At 41.6% G+C, this 26,968-nt stretch overlaps 2 protein-coding genes across 2 annotated transcripts in view; both read left to right on the top strand.

The window, feature by feature from the left end:
* Positions 1 to 2,251: 2,251 nt before the first annotated feature.
* On the top strand, positions 2,252 to 4,939 carry LOC308297925 (uncharacterized protein; the record flags this gene model as incomplete). Its single annotated transcript, XM_080741489.1, has 2 exons — positions 2,252 to 2,498; positions 3,297 to 4,939. The coding sequence occupies 2 exons, from the start codon at positions 2,252 to 2,254 to the stop codon at positions 4,217 to 4,219; spliced, it is 1,170 nt and encodes a 389-aa protein (XP_080597615.1). The 3' UTR covers positions 4,220 to 4,939.
* A 681-nt stretch (positions 4,940 to 5,620) lies between these two features.
* Positions 5,621 to 26,968, top strand: part of LOC308297926 (uncharacterized protein) — a gene marked incomplete at its 3' end in the record, with an annotated part of 33,556 nt that continues 12,208 nt past the window's right edge. Inside the window, exons 1-9 of the mRNA XM_080741490.1 lie at positions 5,621 to 5,896; positions 7,706 to 7,834; positions 10,208 to 10,710; positions 17,023 to 17,080; positions 18,018 to 18,127; positions 19,497 to 19,548; positions 23,534 to 23,558; positions 24,348 to 24,903; positions 25,862 to 25,978. Of these exons, the coding sequence (XP_080597616.1) occupies positions 5,629 to 5,896; positions 7,706 to 7,834; positions 10,208 to 10,710; positions 17,023 to 17,080; positions 18,018 to 18,127; positions 19,497 to 19,548; positions 23,534 to 23,558; positions 24,348 to 24,903; positions 25,862 to 25,978 (1,818 nt within the window). The 5' untranslated portion in view covers positions 5,621 to 5,628. The remainder of the gene's footprint in view (positions 5,897 to 7,705; positions 7,835 to 10,207; positions 10,711 to 17,022; positions 17,081 to 18,017; positions 18,128 to 19,496; positions 19,549 to 23,533; positions 23,559 to 24,347; positions 24,904 to 25,861; positions 25,979 to 26,968) is intronic.

Below are 26,968 nucleotides of genomic sequence, written 5' to 3' on the forward strand. Positions count from 1 at the left end.
GTCATTGCATTGGCAGAACTTTGTTCTAGGTTCCACTTAAGTAGGCCTATGTCACATGTGCAAGTTATAAATAAAAGTTTCCTGTTGAGAAGTTGCCATGATCTATTCCTTGACCTTGGCGTTAATATTAAATGTCGCTATATGGGCCATGGTCCAGGGGGTCTATACTTTACTTGGAGTGCTATTCGAAGTCCTTGGCTTGATTTTATGTGTTATTATTTTTTTATTCTCGTTTTGCACAAATGACAATAACATAATAGGCTACAAATTACAATTTTTTACGGCGGTCTTTATGGGTGTGCGAGACGCACCCAGAACAAACGGTCACCAGCCTATTCGCCTATAACTTATTCGCCTTGATGGATTTGGTATTTTCCCGTGGCACTTTCGCCGTGGAGGAGAGCCTTTTCACCAGGCCTGTCTGGTCGATTCACCACAGTTGAAGAGCCATTTCGCCTACACCACACCACACCGCACCACATAAAAATATCTACATTTTCCATTACACAAAAGTATCCCTATCGGTAAGAAACAAATTGACCCTTTTAACTGTGATAATACAATATAAATTTGTATTACAACTATCCTAAATTATAATACGCTATAAAGTATTAATGTATTACTATGATAATTATAATACACTATAATAGATTATAATAGTGGTTATAACACAATAGAATCAATTATCATGTATTACAACTATATCCTGGTGGTCTAAATGCAAAGTCAGTGCCACCACGTTTAGTACCACTTTCACACCACTCTACCCCGGTCCTTGTAGTGGAAAACCTGGCACAAGTGGGCGGTGTGGAGTGGAGTGGTGTGGTGTTGGGCCAGTGGAAAAGGGGCTATTGACCAGAAAGAGACAGGAGAAAGTGGTACAGTTAGCTAGCCTGGCTCCAGCCAATAGACCCGCCCACTCTCTGAGTGAACTGCATCTCTTGGTCTGGATGTGTCATATGACGCGTCTCTTGATATGGTATCTTGGCCTACCGACCAATGAAATCAATGCAATACGGAGGAGGGGTGCGTCTAACTTTTGAAAATCAACAGAAACAGTGGAGGGAGGGGTGGCTCACCAGCGTTCTTAATTGCCTCCTTTGATCTTCAGAAGAGCTGCAACTACAAGTGTCGATAGCTCGTTAGTGATTCTCTCTAATCAATGAAACATCAAAGACAATGACCTGTTTGGTGCATGTCATAGAGGGGAGGGGGAGGAGGGAATGTTTTGTGTGCAAAAGTCAAACACAACCCCTCCCACCAGATCTCTTGTGATTGGGAATTTCAAATTTTAAATCCCCTCCCCTTTTCAATCAAATAGAATGGAGACAACTTCAGACTCAAGCCCCGTAGAGTCTGAAATCAGGCTAACAGTTAGCTGGGGCATTAAGGCCACTGTGGCCTCAGGTCATGACATTGGTTTGAGGGGCACAAGGCCAAACTGAGGGGTAACGACGGCCATGGCCTTCATGGCCTCCATGAAATACCTGCCCTGGTCACTCCCCATCTCTCTCCCCTTTTTCCTGTCAGTCTACTGTCCTATCAATAAAGGCATAAAGCCCAGCAACGTATCTTTAAAAAAAAGGATATATATAGGATGGTTATATATTTCTTTGTACTTGATCCGTGTTTATTATTATTTATTTCCCCCTTTAAACAGAGAAAAATTATCAAAAACTATTTCACCCAATCAGACTATTGACATACTGTACCTCTTGAGATAGGATATTGTACTAAAAGTGGCGGGAACAGCATGATCCTTTTCAATTAGGATATAAAATAACATTTTCCAGTCAAAAATGACTTGAGGCCATTATTTTGGCCATTAAGTTGATGGTGTGTAAAAACAAAAAAGACAAAAAAGGGGTTCACTCCCTGTCTCCCTCCTCATGTTGCATGGAAAAGGTACAGTTTCATGAATAGCCTACAGTTCACTGGTCAACTGGTATTGTGCAAGAGTATTTAATACAACATACATTTCTGTGTAGCTAACTGCTTTATATGGGGTTTTTTTATCTCCTTTTTGTCTTTTCATTCAGACATTCATTCCTTCATTTTACTTCTCCAGCAGGTGGCGGAAATCAACAGTGAGGTGAGTTCTTTATTGAGCATGGGCGAAACACGTTGATCCGGAATTGTCTATTCTTGTGTTTACATTCCAGCTCCCCTGACTGTGGATCATCATCAAATCTATGGAACCAAAGACCAGAGCTAGAACGATATGATGACGTTTAACTTGAAGCTACTTGAAATGTGTCAAATAGAGTCTCTCAGGTCGTCGGTAAATGAACAACTGACGTCGGCGGCAGAGGAGATATGGTGCGTTTTGGAAAAACAATGTGATTTGTCGCAGCTGAAGCTTGTCAGAGTGTTTGTCTGCGAGCGGCTGACTGCGGCTGCAGAGCTGATCTTTGAGCTCTTCCAGAGAGAGATGGAGACACTAGAAACACTACTGGAGCCACAACACACTCTGATGGACGGTGACCCTGATAGAGCAGGTTGGTTAAAACACTTGTCAGTGTCAACCACATGCAAGCTGGTCCGTCTTAGGCACACTTTCATTCTGCTTTCTTTTCCGATACCGGCTTAAAGTATAAAGCATATCATGATAAGTTGATATGTTTCCAATGTGATAAATCTCTAAATATAAGGTTGTGTGAACCTGCTATTCTAACAAAGAGTTATGCCTCTTTCACACTACAGATATATAGTTGAACGTTTTGCTTGGTAATTCAATGTAATCTCAATGGAAACCAGCTTCTGGATTCCAAGGACAGCCGACACGCCCAGCCTTTAAAGCTGGTTTCCATTGAGATTACATTGAATTACCAAGCAAAACGTTCAACTATATATCTGTAGTGTGAATGAGGCATTATGGTGATTTATCAATTGTGGCACTTGTTGACCAATGACCATATATAGACAATGCTTGTGGTCAGTTGCGTCCACCTTTGTTTATATCACAGTTGCACAACTAATCTTTGACAACTGTAGTGCATGGTTCTCCAAAGGCAAACAAGGCTGCTTATTTGCTTCCTTCCTAGATCTTGTATGTAACTCGTTGCCGCTGCGCTCTGTAGACATTCAGTCCTGACTCCTGCGCTTTACATTCACCAAGACACACCACAAACAGAATACAATAAATGTATTGATGATTGTCCATGCTGTGAGTTACGGATACTGTTAAGTTTGCTCACCTGTCAGGAGCATATGTTTGGTGTGTAACATTGCTGGAATACAGTTTCTATCTCAATGAGTGTCCTCACTGAACTATCGTGTTATTTTTCTCCTCCTAGACTGTGTCCCTCTGTGCAAAGAGCGGTTTTACCATGAGCAGCAGGAGAGGAGCTCCAGTTTGGTCCAGGAGAAACAAAAACCCCCACAGTTTAAAGAGGAACAAGAAAAGCTAGTACTTCGAACACCAGTGGAGGCTGATGGGACGTTGACATTGCAAATAGTGAAAAGTGAATATGATGAAAACAAAGAAACAGACCCTCTGGCCAGCACCTCAACTGAACACATGAAAACACAGGAAGCTGATGCAGAGGACTGTGAAACATCTCAACCTGTTAGTGATGCTCAGCTCCCCTATTCGCACTGTTCTGAATCTGACACTGAAGACGGTAATGAGTGGGAAGAGAGTCTATCCATGAGGACTCGTACGGGGGGGAAGCCCTTTAGCTGCACAGTTTGTGGCAACAGCTTTAGTCTAAGTAGAGATCTGGAGCGCCACGTAAGGATTCATACAGGGGAAAAACCTTTTGGCTGTAAAGTTTGTGGCAATAGCTTTAGTCTGAATAGAAATCTGAAGCAGCACATGAGGACTCATACAGGGGAAAAACCCTTTAGTTGTACAGTTTGTGGTAACAGCTTTAGTGAAACAAGCAATCTGAAGAAACACATGATGATTCATACAGGGGAAAAGCCCTTTACGTGTACAGTTTGTGGCAACAGCTTTAGGCTCAAGGGAAACCTGAAGATACACATGAGAACTCACGAAGGAGAAAAGCCCTTCAACTGTGCATTTTGTTGCAAAAACTTTAGTCAAACTAGTAATCTGAAGCAACACATGAGGGTTCACACGGGGGAAAAACCCTTTAGCTGTAAAGTTTGTGGTAAAAGCTTTGTTGAAAACCGAGGTCTGAAAAATCACATGAGAAACATTCATTCTAAAGCCCCCCTTACATCTGATGACTTGAAAACGATTTCACAGTCGTGATAAAATCAAGACGAGTTGCGGCGCGCTCCCGTCATTCGGTCGTTACTCAATCGTGTGAGGTGGTAGTTTGACCTGCTGTTGACCCCGATGTGAGACCCAGATTCTGTCACGAGACTATCAAACTGGTTTGATATTTTCGCAAATCGGGGCTGAGTCTGAATGAGTACAATGACGTGAGCCAAAAGCCATCATTCCCCAAGACGCTGAGCTGCCAGCCTGGCCACGCAAATGGCTATAATAGGTCTATTTCAGCAAATAAAAGGGAATCTTGAACCAGTGTTATATCAGTATGTTATACCAAAACTTTATAGTCCAAGGTTATTCTCCTCAAAACAATTCCCGTCAGTACAAAGGCCCTTAGCCAATGAAGAGCAGCCAAAGGGTAGATATCTGTGCCCATACATGGTATTCCTTGCGAGCCCACACTGTTTCGTAGGAGCAGTATTTCTAGTTGTATCTATGAGGGTGACAAGATGGCTCTGTCAAGACTGTCCCAAATAAGGCATCATTTATTTCCAGCTTGGCTCTATGACACAATCTGACCCCTTATCTTTGTATAGCTATGCTCTTATATGTTGGACATTACTTGCAGTAAAAGATGAAACATTTCACATTTTCACTGCACATACACCAGAATCCCAGATTGGACCATGAAGAGGAATAAAGAGAACTGGGCCTTTTTGGGAAGCCTTAGGTCACATTTAATTATTTAATTTACCATTTATGACTATGTTTTATTAAATGAATGTATAGAGTTTAATTACACCCACAAGATGTCCCACTGCTTCTGCTTTAAAAACACCATGCACCAAAGAAGGGGGAAAACAGTAGTAAATGTTTGTGGTTATTTAGCCCTGAAACATGATGGTCGACGGTTCTGAGATTCGACCGTCATGTTTCAGCTTTCTGGGCTAGTGGTTATTAGTTTCTGGGAAGGGGATTTTGTTTATTATAGTTTGACAGGTACAGGTATTTTACACACACACACACACACACACACTCACACTCACACTCACACACACACACTGTACATACGTTTATATGAGATACATTATATAATATGAGATACATGAAGTGGTTCCTGTGTAAATAAGCCGTAAAGCGTACTAGGATCTCCTTTTAGTTGTACCCATAGAGTTATGGTTGTACCTTGTACCAGTGATTTGTGCTGTCACGAAACTGTACTTTTTCCTGTTGCAAACTGCAAATACATTCTTCAATCAATCAATCATACAGTGCAAACTGTACATACACACCTTCTCCAGCAGGTGGCGGGAGGCAACAGTTCTATGTCTGGATTGTTTTATTATTGAGCATGCGCGGTGGGGACCGGAAATGTGTTGTGTTGTCATAGAGTTATAATAAGAAGGTTGTTGTCCAGAGACCCGCCAGAGACCACAATGAAAAATATGTCGATTAAACCCCTTGAAATGTGTCAAATAGAGTCTATCAGGTCGTCGGTAAATGAACAGCTGGCGTCGGCGGCAGAGGAGATATGGTGCGTTTTGGAAAAACAATGTGATTTGTCGCAGCTGAAGCTTGTCAGAGTGTTTGTCAGCGAGCGGCTGACTGCCGCTGCAGAGCTGATCTGTGAGCTCTTCCAGAGAGAGATAGAGACCCTACAAACACTACTGGAGCCACAACACACTCCGATGGACGGTGACCCTGATAGAGCAGGTGGGTTATAACACTTTCAGTTCAACCACATGCAGTGGTGTAAAGCAGTGGTTCTCAACCTTTCCAGGACGCGACGACCCCCAAAATAATCTGAACTGGGGACCCCCCGAGTTGAGGCATTACATTTTCTACAATCTGGCTTGCCATCGTCAAGAAAAGGGACTTGTCCCAGCTACTACTCTGTCTCGAGAGAATGCATTTTGTATAACACGGTTCTATTGTGAAAATAGCATGTTGTGACCATGTAGATCTGCTATTTTCACAATTTCTGCCTCTAATATAATTTGTTAATTTGGCCAATGTTTAATTTGTCATTTCAGAGGTATTAAAACGTTCTTAAATTGTCACTTTAGAAATGCCCTCTAGTCTATACACTTAAACTTTATGTTGGTTTGTTTACTGTTGAGTGAGGAAAACAATGTTATACATTAAGTTAATCATCTGGAGACCCCCCAGTTGCACTTATGTACAATTTTGAGTATACTGGAGTAATTCTAGTTTTCAGTAGGCCTACTTTTACTTCTACTCCACTACATTTCAGAGGCAGATATTGTACTTTTACTTCACTACAATTATTTTAACTTTAGTTACTTTGCAGGTATAAAATATAATATTATAAAACATACATTAACCAATAAAGCCATATTTTATGCCTAGAGTAGACTATTTGAAAATATAGCTACCCAATGTGTTGTGAGCTTGTAGATCTGCTAATTTGTATTTTGTATTTTTTCTATTTGATGCCAATACTTTCATACTTTTATTCAAGTACGTTTTGAGTAATTCTACATTACTGTATTGATACTACTTAAAGGGGTACTGTCACTTTAAAAAGTCATCTTAAAGCTATACTGTGTAAGTTGCTCAACTAGTGGTCAGTAGCTCTATAGCAAACCTCGGTCGCGTCCGCGTCTTTTGGCCGTGTTTCGCCGCGGACACCCCCATCTTTAGAGGGGTCCCTGGTTCCTGTGCGTTCAGGCATTCCGGAGAAACAGACTCCTTCACCCATGCTTCACCGTTCACCCGAGTATAGAGACACACGGGAGACTACAAATATGACCGCCCTAGCGACCCCACTTCAAGATGCGCTGTGATTGGCCGGCAGTGTATAACTCTCGCTGTGATTGGCCGGTAGTGTATGATGACGTCATTTTGCCGCGAAATTCTCCCCCCCTCACGGCTCATAGAAAACATATAAAGAGAAGGCTTTTGAAGCTGAAAATAACGGAGTGAGTGGGTGTTCTAAAACTTTAGCGATTTAACAGTTAGGACAATTTTAAGATTTGTTTTATAAAAAAAGTTACATGGTATAACTTTAAATAAAATATGAGTTAATATTTTTATGATGTCATTGTGGGAATGCGCAATTATAAGCCAATCAAATTAATTGACTGTACTTAGACTACTGTACCAGTCAGCTGTTGTTGGGGAGCGAGGGGCAGATTACACTGTGACATGAGTTTCAGACCGTTTTCAGAGGTCCCAAATCCCAATGACACAGATATGGAAATATATTTTTGACTTGAATTAAACTAAATTGTCTAAATTTCATAACGTACATAGTTACAGAGTTGTTTTGCTTTGTATTCATTTCAAGTGAATTGGATTATAGCGACATTAAACTAGTTATCAAACTAGTGAAAATCCTTCCTTCCATTCTCATCAACTTTGAACCACTTTGAAGACCAGCACAAATCCTAAAACACGTGATTGCAACAAAAAAAATCAAGTAGGAGAATCAATATCGTCCAATCAGAAAGCATTTTGAGTTGCTCTCGGCTGAAGTTGACTCCTCTCTCCTCCTTCTAGACCTCCAAGTCCTCCCTGAGTGTAAGGAGGAGGTGTCCACTGAACAGGAGGAGAGGAGCCACAATCATGTCCACAGCTTGGTCCAGGAGGAACCAGGGTCTCCTTTCTTGAAGGCAGGAAGGCATCAAGGTATGTACCATTCAGAAGACAAAAGTGCTTGGCAGGTAATCAACGATAAGATGTATTTATCTTTGAATGGATTTTTATTTTTGTTTTCATTGGGCTTGATTATCGCTATCAGCTGTAACGCCGTAATCTGCGTTGCTCGATAGTGCACTAGAATTGCACTAATTGATTGTGTCATCAATACGTTAATGAAAAAAAAACATTGACGCTATTAAGTATTGAATATAGAATGATGTCTGGAGGTTGGTTTTGGTTTTATTTCAAAGTAGTTATTGTTTGGACCTGAGTTAAGTAATTTTGGATTAAAAGAATGTTACACGTTTGGTAACCTTTCACGTGGATAAAGTAGGATAGTAAAACTGTAAGTGTGTGTGACGTCATTGAAAAATCCTTGCATAAACATGGCAGATGAAGCTCTATTATATCATAAGTACATCCACACAGAAAGCAAATATTACTCTGCGATAAAGCTCCAGATTTTCTTTTTTTTTCTTCTTTTTTTTTGAAACGAGGTCGATCTTTCACCATGAGTAAAAGCAACCTGTATGAATGAGCCTCAACCAATGAGTAGTTTGATGTGAGATATTCACAGATCATTTTCAGATCATTTGTTCGTCATGCTTCCGGTTTATAAAGAGTAAGATCTTAACTTAAGCTTGGCATTTTTAGCCAATCTTTACAAATGATGATTTGTAAAGCAGTAGATTAGTGGGGTAATGCATATCTTGAATAATTACAACAATCACTATTTTAATAACTCTCATACTTTCACTAAACTTGTAAAATATGCTCAATTGTCAGTTTTATGATAAATATATGAATTCCATAGTTGTACATAATAAAAGACGTGTATTTGGTATCAATAATCTATCGTCATATCATGATACCTGGGTACATACAGGCATCTTATGTTCTTAAAATTCCTGGTTTGAATTAAGCGTGTGTTCTGTGTCAGCATATGACAGAATTAATGCACAGAGCAAAGTATGGAAGCTGCTATGCACGTTTCTATTACATTTTTTAAATTACTATAGTGTGTGTGTGTGTGTGTGTGTGTGTGTGTGTGTGTGTGTGTGTGTGTGTGTGTGTGTGTGTGTGTGTGAGAGTGAGTGAGTGAGTGAGTGAGTGAGTGAGTGAGTGAGTGAGTGAGTGAGTGAGTGAGTGAGTGAGTGAGTGAGTGAGTGAGTGAGTGAGTGAGTGAGTGAGTGAGAGAGCGAGAGATACATCCCAACTAAAATCTGTCCCAAAATGTAAAAAATCGATTTGTCTTTATGGTTGTGAGGTCTGTGGTCCACATGTTAACCAAGATTTAGCAAAACAGAACAAACACCAAATTGAGACTGAATGCAAACGTCTACAAATTCTGTATCCAATGGAAAACAACAATGCACCAGTGATGTTGCTAGGTTTTCAATTTTGAGAAATTGTAGTGTTAAACCTGTGTTTGATATTATTTGGCTATAATCATGGTTATATTCAATTATTAACAATTTACCTGGAAAAACAAAAAGCTTTCCCAAAATTCTCTCCTTATTAGCACAAAAACGAATACATCAATAAATTATTATTATTATACCATGCGTCCACTGGACAGAATCTGTAGTAACCTACCGTTTTAATATTGATTTTAAAGATCAGTAGAATTTGGTTAGGTGTGATGTCTTCGGTACAGTACACATCTCCTACTGTACATAGTATTCACTACTCTTTGGAAAGTCAATGATTTATGCTTGTGTAAGACTAAAAGGTTCCTCTGTCTAGCGGTAGGGAGAGCGAGAGAAGAAGAGAGAGGGGTAGTGAGGAGAGAAGAAGAAAGTTTGTTGTTTGCCGTTTCTGTACACATTGAACGAACACAAAAAAGTTGATATTCTAAAGAGACTATATGGCACCCCAAGTGTTATGCTTGTGTCTCCCCGAAAAGAACAATTTGCCCCAGGCTGCAGAGTTTCACTGCGCAACACGGCCGTTCGACAAACTATAAATACACAGCGGAGGAGGAGGAGGGGGGGCTCACTCCTCGCTGCCTTTAGAAAAACGCAGACACACTGGAGAGAAGGAGATGAGTCCCACGGGTGCATTCACGTTGGCTCTGTATAATATTAAAGAATGGAACGTCCTGCATTATAAATGCTGAATTTGTTCATAACATAGCAAGATAAAGTAGCATGCGTTCTGTGGACGCTGTGATGGTTTGTTTGATGCGTTCTTTCTTAAAACTGTGCGTCAGAGGCAACGGCCTACAGAGAAACTCTACAGAGATTCACTTTCAGCCAGCTGGTTCTGGGATTGTATCGCCAAATCCAGACATGTTGGAATACACAGTTTTTGTTCATCTTGATTTGTGAATTGAACATCATGTTATGTGTCTCCTCCTAGACTTCCCGCACTTCCCTATGTGTAGAGAAGAGGTTTCCACTGAACAGCACGATAGGGGCACCAGTATGGTCCATGAGGAACCAGAGCCTCCACAGATTAAAGAGGAAGATATACTTCTTCAAGCACCAAAGGAGGAGGATGAGACGATATTGACATTCATAACAGTGAAAATCAAAGATGAGGATGATGAATACAGTGTGCCAGACACTCCGGCCAGCACCTCAGCTGCACACATTAAAACACAAGCTGATGCAGAGGACTGTGAAACATCACAACCAACTGGTGGTGCTCAGCGCCCCTCTTCACGCTGTTCTGAATCTGACACTGAAGACAGTGACGAGTGGAATCAGACCAGGGAATCTCAGCCAGTTTTAGACTCACCGAAATCACACAAGACACCAAATGTGAAAAGACAAAGATTGTCTTCGAGCAATAAGCTGTTCCAGGACACGAAATCAACAAAAGAACTTCCTTCCACGAGGACTCATAAAGGGGGAATGCCTGTAAGTTGTACACTTTGTGGTAAACGCTTTAGTATAAATAAGTATCTGAAGAGACACATGAGGATGCATGCAGGGGAAAAACCCTATAGATGTACGGTTTGTCACAACGACTTCAGTCTGAAGGATAACCTGAAGCAACACATGAGGACTCATACAGGGGAAAAACCATTTAGTTGTATGGTTTGTGGCAACAGCTTTAGTTTAAACAGAAATCTGAAGCAGCACTTGAGGACTCATACGGGAGAAAAACCCTTTAGTTGTACGGTTTGTGCTAACAGCTTCAGTCTAAAAGAGACTCTGAAGCAGCACATGAGAACTCATACAGGGGAAAAACCATTTAGTTGTACCGTTTGTGGCAGCAGTTTTAGTCTAAACACTAATCTGAAGAAACACATGAGGATTCACACGGGAGAAAAGCCCTTTACATGTACAGTTTGTGGCAAGAGCTTTAATCATACTAGTCATCTGAAGCAGCACACGAGAACTCATACGGGGGAAAAGCCCTTTAGCTGTGTCATCTGTTACAGCAGCTTTAGTCTAAAGGAAACTCTGAGGCAGCACATGAGGATTCATACGGGGGAAAAGCCCTTTAGCTGTACAGTGTGTGGCCTCAGTTTTAGTCTAAACAACAACCTGAACAGGCACATGAAGACTCATACTGGGGAGAAACCCTTTAGTTGCACAATTTGTGGCAACCGTTTTAGTGTGAAGGGTAATCTGAAGCAGCACATGAGGACTCATACAGGGGAAAAGCCCTTTACCTGTGCCGTTTGTGGCAAATGCTTTGTTGAAATCCGAGGTCTGAAAAATCACATGACAAGCAAACATTCACTGTAATAAAGTATTACAACGGGTAGTCATAGATATTAAAGTTGAGGAATAACTTTGAATGCAAAAAGAATAAACATAACATGCGGAAAACAGTCCTGGGACTGAAATTCAGCCCAGGATTTTAAGATGGAGAGGCCTTTTGTGCTTGCGGCCAGAATAGTAGTATTAAGTCTATTACAGTTTATGTTGTATAAATTGAATCTGATGCTGAAGCCCTTCAAGACTCTTTTTTTTTTAAAGATTTGTTTTGGGGCTTTTTATGCCTTTATTTGATAGGACAGTAGACTGATAGGAAACGGGGAGAGAGATGGGGAATGACATGCGGCAAAGGTCGTCCGGATCGGGAATCGAACCAGCGACGCCAGCAGGCATCACAGCCTAGTATGTGGCATGCGCCTTGACCACCAGGCCAGCAGGCGCCCCAACCCTTCAAGACTCTTGAGGATGTTTTGCTGAAACCCGTCTCCTCAGTTTGTAAGCATGTTACCATTGTGCTGAATCAAACAAGACCAGGACAGATAACGTCTGTGACAGTCACCTGCCCACTTGTTCTGCCTGTCAAACAGCCCATGCCCCCCTACCAGCTCGCCTCTCATTGAAAATTAACTTTAAAAAAAATTAATTAATTAGACATGTCTGTCATATCCCATGTGAAAAACCCATAACATTACTTGGCTCACATCTAGGTTAGGCAAGCCAACATGTACTGTAACTAAAATTAAGCATCACACGTTGTTAAAAAATAGCAGTGGGAAATGAACCGCTCGGATCACTCCCCTGTTTCGTATGCTCGGGTACCGCAACAACTCCAGGGGGATATGAACTCTTAGAGTAATGAAAAATACTGAGTCTGTGGATCAGTGAAAGAGAAGATTATTCCAAATTGGGAAGGGCTACTCCCTCTATATTGAAAGTGTATTGGCCCAGTCAAGACAGGCAGCGATCCCCGCTGTACTGTCTGCAGTCTGGCCATGCCATCTTCTTGATTTTTGGAGCGGTGAAAGCGCTCCCAATAGACAGGTATGTCCGTGGGTATGTGGGTGGGTGGCTGGGTGGCTGGCTGGCTGGCCGTGTCCGTCCGTAGCCTGGCAATACCTTGAGTGGCCACACACAACACACTAGTTAAAGGAGGGGCGCTGTTTTGTTTAGGCCAGGCTCACACACACACACACACACACACACACACACACACACACACACACACACACACACGCACACACACGCACATAGAACACAGAATCAAAAAGATAGCTCTAGAACACATAGAATCAAAAACATAGATCTAGAACACATAGAATCAAAAACATAGATCTAGAACACAGAATCAAAAACATAGATCTAGAACACATAGAATCAAAAACATAGATCCAGAACATATAGAATCAAAAACATAGATCTAGAACACAGAATCAAAAACATAGATATAGAACACATAGAATCAAAAACAGACACACACACACACACACGCGCGCGCGCGCGCGCGCGCGCACACACACTCACACACACACAGGGTATAGCTGCTCAGATTCACCGCTCCACTTCGAACCGAGGTTTGATTTTTAGATAATATTCCTTTGTATATAGTACATACATAGGCTATTAAAGAAAGAAGAAAAAATGCTTTTCACAAATTGCACCCTTGTTCTACCAGTCATAGGCTATATGATTACATTATGATGTAATCACATTATAATTCTATTCATAATGTATGTAATTTAATGTTTTCATTTTTGCCAAAGTGCACTGTCACAATGTTTTCATATTGTGTGTGCAAAACATATATGAATACTTTTCATACAATTTACTTGGTTTGAGAAACAAAGCTATTCTGTGCCAGTCCATAACAGGAAAGCTATTTGAAAAACCGCAAGGAACCTAATATACCCAGACCCAGTACAGGTAACTGACTTTGGTTTTCGACCAGCACAAAGCTTCAATATTTTTAGCAATTTGTTGTGGCACAACCCCAATGTATACTCCAAAACGATTGTTTTTCTTTCTGTGCTACTGCAATGACAATTTTCATATGACTCAATTTTTGTAATGAGCTTATTGAAAGACTTGGGAGTCAGGACCATTTATAATATTTTTGATATTATGTTGCTCTAAATCCTACTATTTATCTATAGATATTTGATTATTACGTCACCCTTTCTTATTTTGTTTAAGTTATATTGACTTTTCTTATTTTGTACTCTGATGTGAACTCTGAGTTCACCTGTGATTAACTGTCATTTGTGATTGGACTTTGTCACCTGACCAGTCAGGGCTGGGCATTTAGGGCATTACCATTTTCACTGTTAAAAAAAGAAACGTAGCAAGGGGAACATAAGAAAATCTGCGAAGTAAATCGTTACCAAGAAATTTCTTCACCAATGTGTTTCTAAAGGTGTGTAATAATATGTACTAAAAGGTTGAAATTCAACTCCCGGGGGAAACCTCACAAAAAAACTGATTTGTGTTTGTGTCCCATTAATTTACTATACAGGAAAAAAACAAAAAATAGATATGCTTTAAGTAGCATATGAGGGGTCAAACTAGGGGTTTTTCATGATGCTGAATCCATTGCACGCAAAACATTCCGTGGCCCCTACCCAAAACGGTGAAAAGTGATGATTCATCACTAAACCATCGTTTTGTGGGTCCGTTTTTAGCCCAAGGAATGTTTTTCATGCAAAACAAATGCTTGCAATGGATTCAGCATCATGAAAAACCCCTAGTTTGACCCCTCACATGCTACTTAAAGCATATGTATTTTTTGTATTTCTTTCCTGTATAGTAAATTAATGGGAAACAAACACAAATCAGTTTTTTTATGAGGTTTCCCCCGAGAGTTGAATTTCAACCTTTTAGTACATATTATTACACACCTTTAGAAACACATTGGTGAAGAACTTTCTTGGTAAGGATTTACTTCGCAGATTGGTCAAATATCTTATAAATCCCTTTACTAACAGTGAAAATAACACAGTATCACCACGTTGTGAGCTTGTTAGATGGGCATTTTTGCTATTGCTTAATATTGTAAAAAGAATATATAAATATATTATTATTTTGAGTCAATTAAATCAAACACTATCGTTTATTCAATTAACCTATATGAGCAAGATTAAGTCAGTTATTGGTTCTGATTCTGAATATCCGTTTATATATATTTTTGGTGAATTGCCCAGCCCTAGCCCTACTGTGAGTTAATTAACCATTAGGCTAATTCGCCTTATGGTTCTCACCTGTGATGTGTGATTGTCCACTCATTTTGACCACTCATTCCCTGGCGGTCATTCTATGGCCAAAACATATGGCAGAAATAATCAAATCACTTCCATATCCATAAGTGTTTTCAACAAGGTTTTTGTGTTATATTGTTTATATTATGTGTTTTTATTATATTAATAGCTGGCAAGTGGGCAAAATACGATCTAATTTAATTATTTGAATGTCCTGTTTATATACCTTTTTTAAATGTTTTCTTCTGTCCTTTATATGTTCAGGCTGTGGATCATGGGGACAGCCTAGAAGGGTATCTGGCCCGCCCCACTGTTGTTCCTCAACCATATGGCCCTGAGCATGGACAGGCAAAGACCAAGAGGCGGGCTATAGCCCCCCGCCCTGCTGTCATACCCGCTATCCGGCCAACATTGTCAACCCAGAGACAGATTTTTCTCAAACCTCCCGGTGCTGGTCCTGTCATTCTAGTCCGCCAGATATATTCTGCCCCTTCTCAAGCCGCTGCCACTAGTGTCGCCCACGTTCGCACCACTGCACCCGTTGGCGTCTCCATACCCGCTCCAATCCCTAATGTGTTTGCTGTTCCCCGTCCTCCCATTGCCCGTCTTCCTCCATCTGCGCCTATCCATCCAGCTGCCAGTAGTCTTGGAGGCAAGCCCTCTTGTAAAAGGTTTTACAAGAGGACGGTGCTGACCAACTCCTGTAAGAAGTGTGGACAGTTCAGGACTACACAAACGGGGCATAGCGCGTATAGGGGCAACATGTATTGTCCTAATACAGAGACTCTATCTGTAAGGGAATGGTTGGAGCAAAGAAAAAAATCTGAAGCCACTGCATCCGTTGACATCTCCATACCCGCTCCAATCCCTAATATGTTGCCTGTTCCACATCTTCCCATTGCCCGTCTTGCTTCTTCTGCACGTACTGCCACTAGTCTCTCTCACTCACCCACCACTGCACCCGTTGGCATCGCCATAAAGAAATCTCAAGCTCCTGCCACAAGTTTTTCTCACACTCCCACCACTGGACCCGTTGGCATTTCCATACCCACTCCAATCCCTAGTGTCTTGCCTGTTCCCTGTCTTCCCATTGGCCGTCTTGCTCCAACTGCACGTACTGCCACTAGTGTCTCTCACGCTCCCGCCACTGCACCCGTTGGCATCTCCATATCTGCTCCAACCACTAATGTGTTGCCTGTTGCCCGTCTTCCCATTCCCCGTCTTGCTCCATCTTCACATATCCATTGTAAAAGACAATCTCAAGCCCCTGCCACTAGTGTCTCTCACTCTCCCGCCACCGCACCCGTTGGCATCTCCATATGGGCTCCAATCACTAATGTGTTGCCTGTTCCCCATCTTCCCATTCCCCATCTTGCTCCATCTTCACGTATCCATTGTAAAAGACTTTACAATAGGACAGTGCTGGGTAACACTTGTAAGAAGTGTGGACAGTTCAAGATAGCAAAAACGGGGCACAGCCAGTATAGGGGCACAGTTTATTGTCCTAAAACAGAGACGCTATCTGTAAGGGAATGGTTGGAGCAAATGAAAAAATGTGCTCCATCTTCACGTATCCATTGTAAAAGACTTTACAATAGGACAGCGCTGGGTAACACTTGAAAGAAGTGTGGACAGTTCAACACAGCAAAAACGGGGCACAGCCAGTATAGGGGCAAAATGTATTGTCCTAAGACAGAGACGCTATCTGTAAGGGACTGGTTGGAGCAAATGAAAAAATCTTAAGATGTAGAGATGCTAGTATTTCTCTCAAATGTGTCAGTTTCTGTTACATTTGTTTATGATCTCCACCAGGCCAAAGGCAAAGGTGGAATTGATTGTACCCTAGAGAAGGCTGTGTAGGCCGCTATACACGTGGGTTATTCCATTTTTACTTTTTCACTAGAAGAGTGCCTTGTTTTCTTTTTCCTTATTTGCAAGTTTTCAGTTCCCCACCAAAGAGCACCTTCGGCACACTTGTTTTTTTAACTTCTGAGCGCCCAGTCTTTTTCCTTTTTCTGTGGAATTGATTGTATTGGACCATAAATAAAAAACAATCTGACAGTTTTTCTAATCATCTCTTCATTTATATCATACACACATTAACAACAAATGGATTACAAATATATAGTCTTGGTACACGTAGGTTAATTCCGCTGTCAACCAGGGGCATGTCAGCCCTGTTGTTCTCCCTTCTGCACTCAATACATGTTTTATTATTTTGTTGCATTGTTAATCTATCTCTTATTCCTCTCAGAACATGGAAGAAAAAGGCCTTAAAAGGAAGTGGACCACAGGGCCTAAAGAGAATGCACGTAAGGCTTTTGTAATTGTCTAATTTGTGTCTGCTTTTTAGGAAAACTCAAACGTTTAATTCTGAGAATTAATTAATTCAGAGAAGAAGTGGCCAGATTTACAGTTTTTGGAATAATTTAATTTTGATGGAAGTTCAGTCCTCAGTTAAGGATTGTCTGCAGGTGCAGCCTCTCTGTGGCTGTTGAACACGGATGAAAGTTATCCGCATCAAGCTTCATGTTTGACCTGGAGAGATGGCAAATAATTGTTTCTGAATAACGTATAATGTAAGATTATAGTTTTTTTTTAATCAATTTCGATCCCCATATCAATCCCGCTATCGATTCCTTTCTATTATTGATGGCTGTCTGAACATTGTTGCTGATCTGGGGAAGTCCATCACTCTATAACATATCATTTCCACAGACAATCTACAGTTGTAGCATATTGGCCTAAACATGCAATATGCATGCAAGCATTTGAATGAATGTTCCTTGTTTTACCGGTAGTTGGCTAGAACTTAAACAGAAAGGCAAGTTTGAGGGGAGCACTGTGCCCGGCGACAGTTCGTTCACCTCACTCTGTCCTTTACTGGCGGTAGGAAGATTTCTGGAAGACCCTGCTCTGAATATATCTACTGCCTGCTCCCTCACTGTAGAAGCAGCTCAGCCGTCTGCCACCTACGTACCTCCATCTTCCATGCCTGGTGCCACAGGACAGGGGCCAGAAGCTAAGACAAGAAAAGGGTCAATAGTTGAAGTTGGTGCCACCCTACCTGCCGTCCATCAAAGACCGTCGGCACAGAGGCAGCTTCTCCCAAAGCCCCCAGTTGCTGTGTTTGTCCGAGCCCCCGTCACAGCCGCCCCTGCACCCTCACTCCTCCCTCAAACTCTCCCTTCGTCTCATCTTCCTACCTTAGCACCACGCCTCGTCTCTGTGCCCTTTGCCGTCTACCAGACCTCAGCTCTTCTCGCTGCTCCAGTAGTCCCACCACCTGTCCGAAGGCCACGTCCCGCTGCTCCAGCGGTCCCACCACCTGTCCGAGGACGACGTCCGTCCACGGCCAGGTTCAATAAGCGGACAGTGGAGGCAAATTCGTGCCGAAAATGTGGCCAGTTCCGAATAAGTGAAACGGGACACAGCCAATACAAAGGAACAATATACTGCCCAAATACAGAGACCCTAACAAAGGAGGAGTGGCTAGCAGCCAAAAGAAAATTAATAGCAAATCTACAAGCCCACAACGCACCGACATGTCAGCCTGTAGATTAGCTATTTTTACAATTTCAGAAGATCTACAAGCCCATGTATACTGGCCAGGGTTTCCACCCAACAGCGACGTATACGTATTCGTCACTATAGACCATTTTCTATTTTGTATGTTTACGGATTCAAAATATATTTACCTTTCATGCAGTTGAGTTATTTTTTTACTACTTCTTTTACATGAAGGATCCAGATTACTTAAATGTGTAACATACCATGCATTCCTCTATTTCCCTGCTCCACTACATTACTGTTTATGTTCAATTAGTTATTTACTGTAAATTGTCCTCTGGAGCAGTGTTTGATTCCCATTCTAGATAAGTTCAGGTGTCATAATATTAAAGGTGTGTGTGTGTGTGTGTGTGTGTGTGTGTGTGTGTGTGTGTGTGTGTGTGTGTGTGTGTGTGTGTGTGTGTGTGTGTGTGTGTGTGTGTGTGTGTGTGTGTGTGTGTGTGTGTGTGTGTGTGTGTATAAATTGGGGTTCTTTAAAAAAATCATAACATTGAATGACAGACAAATAAAATAGTACTATCATGCAGAAAATATAATATTCAAGATGAAATAATAAAGTGAAATACTGATCTGCATTTGCAGTGGATCTCTGAATAAGTGAAAATAATTATCTAACAAATATAAAATGTACAGTGAATATATAAATAATATATACTAGTCACTACAGTATACTAGATGAATAGATTTACAACATAATAAGTATGAATGAAGTGCAGTCTCACAAGGGTTGCTTAACAGGCATCTGTCAATGCAGGCCTACATATTGTATATTGTAATGGGTTAGATGATGGAGAAAAAGGCAATGTCTTGGTCTATTTAGATGGAGAAAACAATGAGGATGTGTTTTTTATTTATTGCAGGGTTATTTTGCACGGCGTAGGTGGAAATCGAACACCTGACCCGGCGTATGTGGGGATCGAACCCACGACCTTCGGATCCTCACAAAGCATACCTAAAATTGACAAAGGTCCAAATTTTCATGAATCTATCACGTATACTCCTAAGGCACTTGGACGAATCACTAGGGAGATGCACAAGAAGTCTGGCTGTTTCATCCTTTCCACAGTCGTTTTCTTTCTTTCTCTCTCTTTCTCCTTTTTTTTCCTTTTTCCCCTTCTCCCCCTCTCCCCTTCCATTTTTTCCCTCTTCCCCTCCTAGGTAGGTGAATGTTCCCTAGCCCTCTCCTCTGTCATCAGCGCCCACACCCTAGGTGGGGTTGGCGAAAGGGCCGTTCTGTGTGGAGTTTGCATGTTCTCCTCGTGTCTCCTAGGGTAGCTACCCTCACAAAAACAGCAGTACTCCTTCTCTCTATAATGCCTCCCCCTGGCCAGCCGTGGTGCCTGATGGAGGGGAAAGGAACTGGTTGGAATAACGTGTTCCTTCCACTCTCTACGTCCAACCGGGGAAGTTCCCCCTGTCAGGTGTAAGAAGCGGCCTGCTCACTCCTCATGCACTGAATCCCTCCCCAGGTTGGCAGAGGGAGTGTAGCGCCCAGGATTACAATTTAGGCAATTGGCACTGGGTGAAAAATGGGTTACAAAATCATGTGATAAAACATTAAGTGCAGAGTAAGCAATATAGTAGTCAAAAGATAAAGGTCCAAGTCTTCAACTCACATCTCATCACATTTAAAAAGGCCTTAAATGTATTACATTGTATGAAATTAATTTTGTTATATGCAAGATTTTGCCTTGTGATAAGCTGAAAGAAAACCAAATGTCTGATATTGTAACATCTGGTGGTTCCTTAAACACAGACCTCCAAGTGTCCTAGATGCACAAATAAATCAATGACAGTCTTGATCTAAGGTTAAAGGAAACCATGCATTTGTTATGGTTTCTTATCCTCTCCTTTATGGCTGCGTTTGTTGTCATTTCAATAGACACTGTGAATAGACTGATCTGCACAGACAGAGCTTTTTTCCCCAATTCATTTTCAGTTCTTTGAGGTGACAATTAAATAATAGTAAATATTTGTATTCAATCATGGGGCAATAATGTGTATGATAGCACTGCGGTTAATCGGTTAATTTGCGTCTTCTTTGGACAGTAAAACTCGTCAAACGTTCTGTGTACTGTAGGAGTGACTTTATTTATAGTCTTTTATTATACGGTGTGTAAATATGATTTACCTAATCTAACAGGCAATAAATCAAAGTCAATGGACTTTGTTCTCCTTTCTAGTTCACTTGTGAATTGTACATGAACGAAGGTATGCAGTTAGTTAATATTTATATGACAAAATGATTTAGTATTATACGCTTTCAATGTGAGGTCACATTTTCATAAATTCTCAAAAAATATAATTTTTCCCCCCTAAAAAATAGCCATACAACAAAGTTCCATTGATTTGTATGAGCCTGTTGTACCTAACTACAGTCTTGAAATTATTTGGCAACATTATAGTTGGCTATTGTCATAATGTAACATAGAGTATATAATAAGCATCTACAGTACATGTAGATACTTATACGTCTTATTAAATATGGTCTGAAGAATCGAGGGACAATTCTGGAAATTTGAGTGTGTAGGAACCCTATTCACAGGAGTTTCTTTTCATTTTTTGCAATAGAGTTGTGCATGTGTGTGAGATAATGGGAGAATGCATGTCAGACAATTCAATTTCTATCCACGAGTTTCCTACGCCCCATAGTGCATTGCGCAAACGTCTACACCGAGGTTCCGCCGCCGATTTACAAGCTCACAACGGGTTGCATCTGCGACGCGACGTGAGCTTGTATGTCTGCTGTTAAACCCGGAAGTTTGGTCCTGATAGTCTCCAGTAAACTCCCGCGGAAACTTGTGGATACAAATTGTATTATACATATAATCCTTGCAATTCAGTGGGAGGGTCCATGCGCCACACCCTGTTTTTAAATATGAGTTTATTTATTTATCCAAACTTTTTCACAAGGTTGCTCTCTGTTGGTCAGGGGTCAATGACCTTTTCACCACTTTCCAACCTATATTTCACATACAGTGGAACTGTCAAGGACCCCCCAAATTGATACATTTGAAAAGCTATGCCAGGGACCCCCATAAGAGAAGGTTTTTACAGCGTGGTTCTATAGCATTGATTCTCAACCTTTTTATTTATCCTTAAGGACCCTCAGTTTGATTTGCATTAGACCACAGACCCCCCATTTGATACCATTTTCAATCTCTGGGCACCAACATTTGCAGGGTTACTAACCCTGAGAGTGTACAAATGGAGATTGCAGCAACCGGCGATGCAGCTGCAAGAAAGTGCATCTCAATATTCCTGATGGTGTTGAAATATGATTATTTTGGGGGTCATGGCCTGAAAAGGTTGAAAACCACTGGAGTAGAGTGGGCGGGTAGAGAGAGTAGGAGTAGGATGTCTAATATTATACAAAATAGTTAGCAAATTGCTGTAATGGTTGCAAGAATAGGGCCAAAACTGACGTGACCAGTTTTACCAGTTTACAGCCCCTAGGCCCCCTGTATATAGTAACTCTGAGGACCCCTTAGGATTCCCATGTGGAAGACCCCTGGTATTGGCTACTACTCATTTTTGTTATCAGAGCCCAGCTACAAACACCTTTATGCTTACATGCTTTCTGTATTTTAGCCCCAACTAAAAGACAGAAAGGTTATTCTGGCTGCTAAAAGTGTAATAAATCAACTCAGAATATTTTAAAACCTACAAAAAATAAACCTCTATTATTATGGAAATCATTAACTGGCTTTCGTACTAATGACCCCCCTAGTTTGGACTCTATAGAACCAAGATCTGCAATCAATTTTTGCACAAAAGTCCTATGGAGCAGTTTTTTTACGCATCGTACCACACTACAGAGGCCAAAGAGCATGACCACCTCTGTCATATTTTTTTCCCTGGTTATCTCTGATGATCACCAACAGGCTCTGATTTATGTGGTTCAGCACTCCTAATGTACAGAAGAGAGCGAGAGTGAGAGAGAGAGAGAGAGTGAGAGAGAGAGAGAGAGAGTGCGAGAATGTCATAGCCTATGATCTATCCCCTGGTTGTAACACTTTTTCAGTTCACTTGCTCTCAGGTAGAAGCAATAGACTGGTTTAGGGACCTATTTACCACATTTGTTTTGCTGTTTATCGTCCAGAAACAATTAAAGTCTCAATAAAAGGTAAGACAAAGAATGTGTTGTATATAAATGGAAATGTTGTGGTTGCTACAGTACTGTATATTAGTGCTGTCTTACACTTACACTACCAGAAAATGAGACAGGTCAATAGCCTATATAAAAATAATATTACTTACTGGTTTGGGATAGTGGGGATAGTGTGTGTTTTCTAGCACTAGGGGTATGTGTATTTTTCCCCAAACATCACTATGAGAATTATTCCCCTCAGATGGTACCAGTGGTGGTGGACCAGATTTGGGGTCCTGGCTTACATGAACTGGGGCTGGAACCTGCACCATAATCCATTCTTACTATTTACTCTATCAAGAATGAATGAATGAATGAATTACAGATTTTGCCAGCCATAGAGACGTGCTTTGCAAGTTTGCATGTGTAAAACTGCTAGTGAAATAAGCACCTGCTGCAAAGGTGATATTCATGTATTCATGTTAACCCATTCAATCCAGGTAAGACTTTAGCTATATACAGTATACAGTAAGTTCAGAGAATGGTTTTACTTACACACTTCTATTTAGTTTATTGAATTCCATAATGCATTTAGAATCTACTGTGTGTATGTAATCATGGCATTATTAATTTATTTACAGAGGAAACCTTTGTGTAACATCTTGAAAACAGAAGTACATTGTGTGTAAATGTATACAGTGTCACTGACTGTAATAGAGAACATAATAGCTATGCCCACCAAAAAGAGATTCATCAGTTTGAAGTAGAATGCTTCGCTTCTGTGTATACAGCAAGTATAGGCTACATTTGAAATGGTTCTGGTACAAAGCTACTTGTACCAGACCCCCATTTGAAAGACAGTCCTGGTGTTTTACTCCATTTCCCAGTAGGGGTGAGATCATTCAACAGCCTACGACCTGTAATTTCTGGCAACCCGGTTTCAACCAGGTCGTAGGCTGTTGGATGATCTTGCCCTATCTCCCATTTCAACCTGTCATGGAGCAATCTATCGTCCGGTGTTATACTCACTACATTTATCTTGCAGACTGCAATAACTTCTCCACCAGACTAGCGTTACACTGTGCCATGTGTCTCTGTGCCTTAGATATTTATGGGGGCCCCATCTCAAAGTTGAAATACAGCATATTTAAAAAATAATAAAGCATACATTGGTAACCTTGAATAAGATTATTTATTTAATGAAATGTATTTGCCACGGACCCCCATCTAAAAACATTTCGTTTCAGGGACCACCCAGAAACAAAATTTGAGTTACAAATATTCGCTTAAAAAATACATATATTCAAAGATTTGCACACATTTTCACGACTTCTTCAAAAATAGCAGATATACAAGCTCGCAACGCGGCACTCGGTGCCAAGCTGTGAGCTTGTATATCTGCTATTTTTCAATAGCTAAAGTATAAAATAATTAAGGCCCCTCCACCTTGGGCCCTAATTAAGGCCAAGAACTGCCTATCCAACTGATATGCCCATGCGTATACTGATGACCTCAGGGATCTCCATACATGGGCATAAAATGCACAAGGACATACAGTACATATACCGAGATCTCCATATATGGGCACAAAAGGGACAGTATGGCTGATTATGATTTATAGCTCTAAAACAAATACTCATAACAAGTACACTCTATATTGGTGTTTCTGAAGAAACTGCCTGAAGAAAGCACTCTCTGTCTGTCTGTCTGTCTGTCTGTCTGTCTGTCTGTCTGTCTGTCTGTCTGTCTGTCTGTCTGTCTGCCTGTTTGTCTGTCTCTCTACAGTAGAATGTTTTTAAAGACTGGACAGAAGGTGGACCGCAGAACTTAATCGTAAATGCAGAAAATATATAACACATAGTTAGAATTCCTTCTCCATCGCTTTGTTTTTTCTTCCTCTCCATGTCCTGTTCTTATAGAGCGACATGGCCAACTTCGTACAGCAACGACCCCCAGCCTTTAATGTCCAGCAACAGCAGCCAGCCTATAACATCCAGCAACGGGAGCCAGCCTATAACGTCCAGCAACGGGAGCCAGCCTATAACATGCAGCAACGGGAGCCAGCCTATAACATGCAGCAACGGGAGTCAGCCTATAACGTTGAGCAACGGCAGCCAGCCTATAACGTCCAGCCACGGCAGCCAGCTTATAACATCCAGCCCCAGCAGCCAGCCTATAACGTCCAGCCACGCCAGCCAGCCTATAGCGTCCAGCCACGGCAGCCTGCCTATAACGTCCAGCCACGGCAGCCAGCCTATAGCGTCCAGCCACGCCAGCCAGCCTATAACGTCCAGCCACGCCAGCCAGCCTATAGCGTCCAGCCACGGCAGCCTGCCTATAACGTCCAACAACAGCCACCAACCAACATTATTCAGCAGCAACCAATCGCCAGGGTTACCACCACCACCAGCACCACCCAACAGTCCTCAGCATGGAGCACTGGCCTTTGTGACTGCTGCTCGGATATGGGAACCTGTAAGTCATCTATGAACCACTTTGTAACTGTAGGTCCCTCCCCAATTTATGAATGAATGGACCATTGTAAAGCGCTTTGAGTTCGCAACTTGCTTAGAAAAGTACTATGAAAATGCAATCCATTATTATTATCTGACAACATTTCAGGGAAACATCAAGTGGCTCCTTGGCTCTGTAGGATATCCCATAAGACCATGTGCCGAGGACAACGTCCCTTACAGTCTCAGCTTCTTAGAGATTTTCTTCCCTAACAACATTGATTGGGTTGATTGATTGAGCCTAAACTTGTTTTGTGCTCGTTAGTGATCTGATCTCTAATCAAATAGAGCATCAAAGACAACAGAACCAAAATACAGCCAGGGGGATGTGTCTTTCTGCAAGGAAACACAATAATAGTAGCTGATAAAGGGAAATTACTGCTAAAAAATGTATCTAAATATATATTAAAATAGTCTTATGGCCCTATCATAGTACAGTCTGCGGTGATAAGCCATCACCGCTGTGTAGTCTTTTAAAGTCAGAAAACTACAACATTACATCATTAGCCGCGGTGAAGGGCTATCACCGCGAACCCCGAGACATCTCCTCTGTTTTTACTATCAGACAGTCTCCCCATCACCCTGTTCACTGATTGGTCGATCTGGACCAATCAGTGGAGCCCCCTGGTTTCAGAGGCACAGAGGTGCGAGCAGCGAGAGCGACAGACGGGGAGAGAAGGAGAGAACAATAGAAACAACGTCACGCCACGGTGATAAGACTTCACCGAGACTATGATGGCCTCCACTTGTTATCTCATTGTTAGGTGATAGCTTATCACCTAATATTTTAGGTGATACCTCTTCACCTTGGACTCTGATAAAGCCTTTAAAGTTACCTATAGTGTACCTTTAATAACCGACCACCTTATTCTCTCCTCCCTCCAGGTTGTTTCGGCTACTGGTGTTTCTGCTGCATGCAGTGCCAGACAGCTGGTGACTTCGGCTGGTGCTGCGGCATGCCATTGCTGGATTGCCTGTCCTGCTGGACAGTGTCCTGTATCCTCCGCAGCTCCATGAGAGAGCGATACAATATCCAGGTAAGACCTAGCCTAGCACAGCTAGACAATCCACCCATGTTAAAACTGGTACATGTTGCCATTCAGACATCCCCCCATTCAGACACTAACCCTAACCCTAACCTCAATGGAAGTGTTGCCACTCAGACAATTAGAAGTCAATGTCTGAATGGCAACATGTCTGAATGGAGAGCGTATACCGTTAAAACTGCAGTTAGTTAGCTGCCAAGCCAGGCTAGGTAAGACCCCCTAGGCCCCTACCCAACCTACCTCTTGAATAAATGAATGTCTTTGGTGACAGAATTTCCCCAGCGGGATCTTAATGTGGACAGTGCGAGGTCCACATTTAAGGTCAACACTATATGCATGTATTGCATTCATATGTATTGGTTTTGTTTGGTGGCCATTTAGGGGCAGACATTCACCATAGCCCCATTGGAGCTCACACAACAACCTCTTAAAAATATGCCAAAACATATGTTCACACAAGAGAAACATCGGCTAATGTGTGGTTGTCTGAAATGTCTTTATTAGGAATAATAACACCTTGCGGGGTCTGCAAATTCCAAAATATACTTCAACCATCAACCAGACAAAACAAACAAATCAGATGTTATAAACCCTAACTCCTTTGTTTACACAATTCTCTCTCTCTCTCTCTCTCTCTCTCTCTCTCTCTCTCTCACTCAGGGTTCATTCTGTGATGACTGCTGGAAGATCCTCTGCTGTTACCCGTGTAGCTGGTGTCAGATGAATCGGGAAGTGAAGTTCAGGAAGCAATCAGCCAACAACACGGTCATCACAGAAGTTGTGGCGGTGCCCGCTGGCCTACCGGTCCAGGCGCATAACAAATAGGCTCTGATGCCTGACAGCGGGTTTGAGTCCCGATCCCGACGACCTTTGCTGCGTCTCACTCCACAACTCTCTCCCCATTTCCTATCAGTCTTCTGTCCTATCAATAAAGGCATGGAAGCCCAAATACAAATAATATTTTTTTAAAACACACAAGTT

This window comes from Nannobrachium achirus (assembly GCF_963921795.1).
Source record: "Nannobrachium achirus genome assembly, chromosome: 14".
NCBI lineage: Eukaryota > Metazoa > Chordata > Actinopteri > Myctophiformes > Myctophidae > Nannobrachium > Nannobrachium achirus.